This window comes from Centroberyx affinis, unplaced genomic scaffold, assembly GCF_046629955.1.
Source record: "Centroberyx affinis isolate AG114_WGS23_722 - 3 ecotype Tasmania unplaced genomic scaffold, CSIRO-AGI_Caff_v1 ptg004451l_1, whole genome shotgun sequence".
Classification (NCBI taxonomy): Eukaryota; Metazoa; Chordata; class Actinopteri; order Beryciformes; family Berycidae; genus Centroberyx; species Centroberyx affinis.
Window position 1 is genome coordinate 91,612 of NW_027282120.1, and position 6,144 is coordinate 97,755.

A 6,144-nucleotide genomic window follows, 5' to 3' on the forward strand; every position below is an offset into this window, starting at 1 on the left:
ACATTTGGGAACCAATATATCGATGTAAGTTTTAGTGTACTTTTTGCTTGTATTGAAAAGAATCTAAAGTGACCACTAGGACACTGGAAACGTGTGGAAATCCCCTCTTCACTGTGTGAATGCACCCCTGTGTTTTCAGATGGCAGCTTCCTGGCTGTGGGCTCCCATGACAACTTCATCTATATCTACAATGTGACAGAGAGCGGCCGGCGCTACACCCGCTTCGGGAAATGCAATGTGAGTTGAGGATTGTGCCCCTTTTCTCCTTATTAATATTAATATCCTGGGTGAACGCATCAAATCCATCTGTAAATCCACCCGTCTTTCTCCTTGGATTTTCTGTCGATGCAGTTTGAGATTCTCTTTTCTTTGTCTGTTTATTCCAAACAAACCAGAAACTGTTTTTTTTTTTTATCCAACCAGGGCCACTCTAGCTTTATAACTCATCTGGATTGGTCCAAAGATGGGAAGTACATCATGTCTAATTCGGGCGACTACGAGATCCTTTACTGTAAGTGAAAGAGTATCTGTCTGTAATTACATTCCCAGATAGCGTGACTGGACATACTCGTGCGTATTTGTTTATGATAATATCCTGATTTGACTATGAAAATGAATATGTGCTCTGGCAGGGGACGTTGCTGCGGGGTGTAAACTGTTGAGGAACCGCTTCGAGAGCAAAGACAGAGAATGGGCCTCCTACACCTGTGTGCTGGGCTTCCATGTCATGGGTGAGAAACACCAGTTTGCTGCAACGTGATCATAAAACCTCTTTTTCACTGTTGAACAGAAAGGAACTTTTCTGCATCCAGCATATACACTGATATACACAAACTACACATATACATACCATCATTTTACTAATGCTGCATTCCATTTGATGTCAGAAGTCCAAAATTCCCAACCTGTAGACCTCCATGTGGTCCAGCTCAGAAAAACCAAGGGAGAAACATGGCCATGGAAACATGGACGCCTGCAAGATTTTCTTTGCCCAATGTAAAATACTGTTTTCCATGCAACAGCTAATGTTATGTCAGTGATATCTGGCAATTTATAGAAGGATAGCAAGTGTAAGTGCTAACTTAACATTTCAAATTTAGATGTTTAACCTTTTACCACACAGGTATTACAATACATTTAAGTTAATGCGGTGCTGACAATTGAACTTAAAGGAATAGTTCACCTAGAAATTAAAGTCTGGTCATTATCTACTAGGGCTGGGTGATAATTCAATATTATCGTTTATCATCTTTCAGTGGAATCATATCATGATGATATGAAGATATTTTAATATTGTGACACACATTTCTGCTGTCTGAATTGATGATGACAAGCAAATTTTACTTAAAAACTCTGATAAAATGAGGTATGGTAGGAATATTATTTGAATATTTCTGTTTTGTTTGACATCACACCTAACATTACCATTCGGTTCAATGAGATGAACATTAATTTGATTATTTAACATGATTTTGCATACATGAACCATATTGTGATATATATTGATATCGAGAAAAATCCTTATGATTATCATGATATTGATTTCACCAATATCGCCCAGCCCTACCTTCATGTCTGTCCAGAAACTGGGGTTTATATGTCCACATAACACACAGTGAGTTTGCTAGTGCTGCTCTATATCAGCCTTCTCCAAAAGCCCTGAAGTGGCTGGGTCATAGTTCATTTGAGTTCCAAAAACAGCAAAAAATGACCATAAAATAACTCCAGACAGCTCATACAGCATAATCCAAGTGTTGTGAAGCCAAAGGATTGCATTGTGAGTCCAAGAAGGCAGAAGCTGCCTTCAAATGGGAAAGTTTGTAATTATGGATATTTTACATGAAACCTAAGATGCCAAGACGTGACATTCTCACTCTGTTTAACTTTTAGCTGTCATGCGTATACAAGACCTTTTAGCCAATAAACCTATTAAAATATCAATTACAAAACTGCGAATAGTGTCCTCTTCATTCTTTATTTCTGACTAAAAAGTACTTTAATACACGACGAGTTGTATTTACGACTGTAAAACTCTGAAATACGAGCTTCCACCAGACTCTTCCACCAGATCACTGCAGTAAATATTGGACTTTTGGACCCACAGTGCAGTTGTCTGGCTTCAAAACACTTTGATTATGCTGCATGAGCTGTTTGGAGTAGTTTTATAGTCAGTTTTTGCCCTTTTTGAAACTCTAAATAACCAGGATCTCGCCACTTTAGTTCCTTTGAAGACCCGGGTTTCCTACTTGGAATTCCGACTTAAGCGGCCGTTAGATTGCTGGAATTTCCGACTGTCCAACATCTCTGGAATGCAGCATAAATTCCTGTCATCAAGTGGTTGAAAACAAGAAGTTTTAACAAATAACACTGTGGTCTTCCAGGCGTGTGGTTGGAGGGCTCGGACGGTACGGACATCAACGCACTGTGTCGCTCTCACAGTGAGAGGGTGGTGGCGGTGGCTGACGACTTCTGTAAAGTCCACCTCTTCCAGTACCCATGTCCCAAACCAAAGGTAACGCTCATATGCATCATAATAACCGGTGACATACCAAGTCAAAACACTGTAACTGTCTATTTTACTATTATACAGTTTACTGTTAGTTACATGCAAAGAGAATTTTGTTCTTAAACCAGTTACTCAAGAGAAAGGAAAAGAACCAGTTTAGATTTTTTTTTTTTTACTATGAGAAACCTGGTTAAGATGCCTGGCTCCCTCCCATATTAACCAGGTTATTATGGCATGGAAACATCTCACTGCTTTCACTTTTGGTTTCGCCATCTTGTTAAAGTCAGACTCTTTCCATTCCACATCTCAAGCGTAACCACCCTCTCCACTCCCCGCTCTCATCCATAATCGTCCGCTTTTCTGAGCTGGCGTCATCGGTAAATGTCGAGAGGCTGAGTGCATTTCGAGGTGCGACTACAGTCTAGCGTTCCTGGTGTGAGTGATTCAATGTAGTGAACGGTACAATTGCAACACGCAGGAGCATCACAAGATCACAGAGAATAATATTTGGGGTCGTTGTTTCTTTCCCCTGTATTAGAAGTAACCTCAGTCAAAGAGGGAGAAGGGATATTCAGTTAAAGGTGTTTTCTGTATCATTTTACCGTCGATGAATCATTACCACATCAATTATGAGACATTGGTACAATTACTGTAAACAAACAAGACCATGACTGAGAAGACTGGCAGCCTCTACCGGCCTCTACACTGAATTTTACCTGGTCAGATTTGGGGCGGGAAATCAGCTTGACTGCTTTATGGCACAAAACGGGAAGAAGGCGCTGTTCTTCCAGCACCAATGGAGTTAAATGCTTTCAGGGTTTCTGGCAATGGCGGACGATAGAAGGAGTGAAAGGCCGATCCAAAAAGCTACTTCCAACATGTTTATCCTCTTTAGGGTTTGGTGATTGGATGAATACATCGGGGATCGGCGATAGGCTGAATCCACCGCCGGGGGGAAATTCACTTGAAATTCATTACTTTGATATTGGGTCATTTAAAATGTAATGGTTTCCCCTGCAGCGCCTGACAAGCATAGATAGCTGCCTTAACAAGAGATCACCCCACCTTGACTGTGAAACCCTACAAAAAAAAAAGTAAAAACTCCATTATATACATAAGTTTATTTTCACTGAGACCAAAGTCATGTTGAACACAGGGTCTCACCGCGACATCTGCTGGCCGGAAGCGACAGTGCAGCGATGACGAATGCACCGGGCTGATGGGAGGGACACACTATCACCCAACCCTAATCCTCTTCAGGGAGGGGGAGGGGGGGGGGGGGGCAGGAAGCAGCGGGGTTTATGGGAAATATGGTGTTCGTTTTGAGAGCCAGCTTAACCAGAATAAGACCTTAAAGGGTAAATCAACACTCAATCACATAGGGCAGAAAATTGCTGCTGCACTTTCTTTCTGTGGGTTGAAACTGTCCTAGGCCACACCCCAATCAGTGATGTCAAATAAGGTGTTTTGCCTTACTTACCTTCCTTACCTTCCCAGCTTTGACATCACTGATTGGGGGCGTGGCCAGAACTTGTAAGTTCCATCCAAAGCGTTCCTCACGGACTCTTTCTTTTCTTTTCCCCCCCACCAGGCGCCGAGCCACAGGTACGAGGGCCACGGCAGCCACGTCACCAACGTCTGCTTCACCCACAACGACTCCCACCTCCTCTCCATGGGCGGGAAGGACACCTGCATCCTCCAGTGGCGGGTGCAGGGGGGCAGCGGGGGCGGTGGCGGCGGGGCGGGCGACAGCAGGGAGAGGCTGACCTCGGCCTCCTCCACCTCCACCTCCACCAGCTCGCCGGAGCCCGCCGCCACCTAGGGAAAGGAAAGGAAAGTCTTGCGTTTGTTAGAAGTGAAAGAGAAGGAACTGTTTACATGCACAGTGAAAGAGAGAGAGAGAGAGAGAGAGAGAGAGAGAGAGAGAGAGAGACGTAGAAAGAGAGTGGACACCAGAACTGCGGTGCCACTGCTGTGTCAGTTTGATCCAGTACATGTAGAGGAATCGTCTGGAGGATTGTCCATTATTAGTTTTACACGTATGCGCCTCCATGATCATGTAAAATCCTTGTGAAACTGGACAGTGTGATATCACCAGAACGCGGAATATTTTCTGGTGAATTTCACTGGAAGCGGTCAAATATGTTTGCTGGTACAGAACATGACTCGGCTTCTGAGACGTTGGTTTCAATGAACATTCCGGTATTTTAGTTTCTAATTAAAGCGTCCGTCATGTTTACCAAACTTACCAAAGCGCTGCCTTGTGGCTTGTGTCCTTACGCTTTAAAAGGAATTCTGCAGAATATGCATAGTTTTTATTCTTCAGTGTATGGTCGACATCTCAGCTAATATTAAAGTTGTTCTTGTGCTTGCGTTAGACAGACTGTGACAAACCTGTTAGTTGGAATCAATACTCGGCATCTCTGACTCTTTAATAGCAGATCAATACACTTGGAAGTGATTACTTTTGTAAAATGTTATATATTTAAAAGAACTTTTGGAATACTGTGATGTATCTATCTATCAAGATATTGCTCCCAATAAATGACTAAAGACTGGAAGCTGTATTGTGTCTTGTATGTCAGTAGTGGGCAGTGCTGCTCCAGGAATCGCATGGTGTGCCGGCCTTCAGTTTGAGAAGCTGCTACAATCCAGGGGTTCCCAAACTGTTTCATGTGGAGAACCCCCAAACAGATACAGTACACATTAATCCCCACTGACCTCAGTTTGATAGGGACCCCCCCCTCCCCAAAGACTCAGATGTGTGTCTCAGAAAGGGCAAAACTGAATTTGAAAGTTTTGCTAAAACCTAAATTCAATAAAAATCACATTCAATTCCAAACCGTTGCATTCAATTTTAAATTGTGCCTTACAAATGTATTTTTAGAATTCATTTATTTAAAAAAACACACACACACAAAACAGAAAAACATTTTTTGGATTCAACAGTTTAATATAAGAATGACAAATTCAATTCAGTTCATGCAATTCAAATACACTGTCACTCATCTCTTTTCCTGTGGGAGAGATAACAGTGGAGAGTGAAACCTATGAGCTACTGTAAGTTGTCATTCTTATACATTCTGTGGTAACTTTTAGTGAATGAAATAACAGTAGTAGTAAAAGCCACTGGTGAAACTGGAAATACATTTCAATGACTATTCAATGGAACTATACAGTATATAGCCTATTGCATAGCTCTCTTATGCTAATATGACATTCTTGAGTTTTCTTGGTGCTTTCAAGATTTTAGTTATGAGGGTATAGTGCAGTAGTAGGCCTATTATCTTGTTTTGCTGTGTGTGTGTGTGTGTGCTACTTGTGTAGGGAACGTATAAACCTATATAGACCTTATTTCCTCTTTTATCTAGTTTTGGAAAGCACTTTTTTGGTCTTACGTTGTGTTTTCCTGCCTGTCGTTCATGTCTTCAACAGTCATAATCTATGTGTGTGTGTGAGTGTGCCTATATTTCACGTTATAAATCTATTGATTATTAAACTCGGGTCAATAAAAAGTTTATTGTGCGGTGCCGGAGATTGTCGACGACTTCCGAAGATGACGTTTAACGAACGACCGAAGGGGGCCAGTGAGTGTGTGTGTGTGTGTATGTGTGTGAGTGTGTGTTGAACTGAGCGGA

The 6,144-nt window shown here is 42.0% G+C and overlaps 1 protein-coding gene across 2 annotated transcripts in view; it reads left to right on the forward strand.

Moving 5' to 3' along the window:
* Nucleotides 1–4,449, forward strand: part of eml3 (EMAP like 3) — a 50,896-nt gene extending 46,447 nt beyond the window's left edge. For both annotated transcript variants that reach the window (XM_071544073.1, XM_071544074.1), the window contains 5 exons: nt 140–237; nt 424–511; nt 633–731; nt 2,382–2,512; nt 4,098–4,449. In XM_071544073.1, the coding sequence (XP_071400174.1) occupies nt 140–237; nt 424–511; nt 633–731; nt 2,382–2,512; nt 4,098–4,328 (647 nt within the window). In that variant the 3' untranslated portion in view covers nt 4,329–4,449. The remainder of the gene's footprint in view (nt 1–139; nt 238–423; nt 512–632; nt 732–2,381; nt 2,513–4,097) is intronic.
* The last annotated feature ends 1,695 nt before the right edge of the window (nt 4,450–6,144 follow it).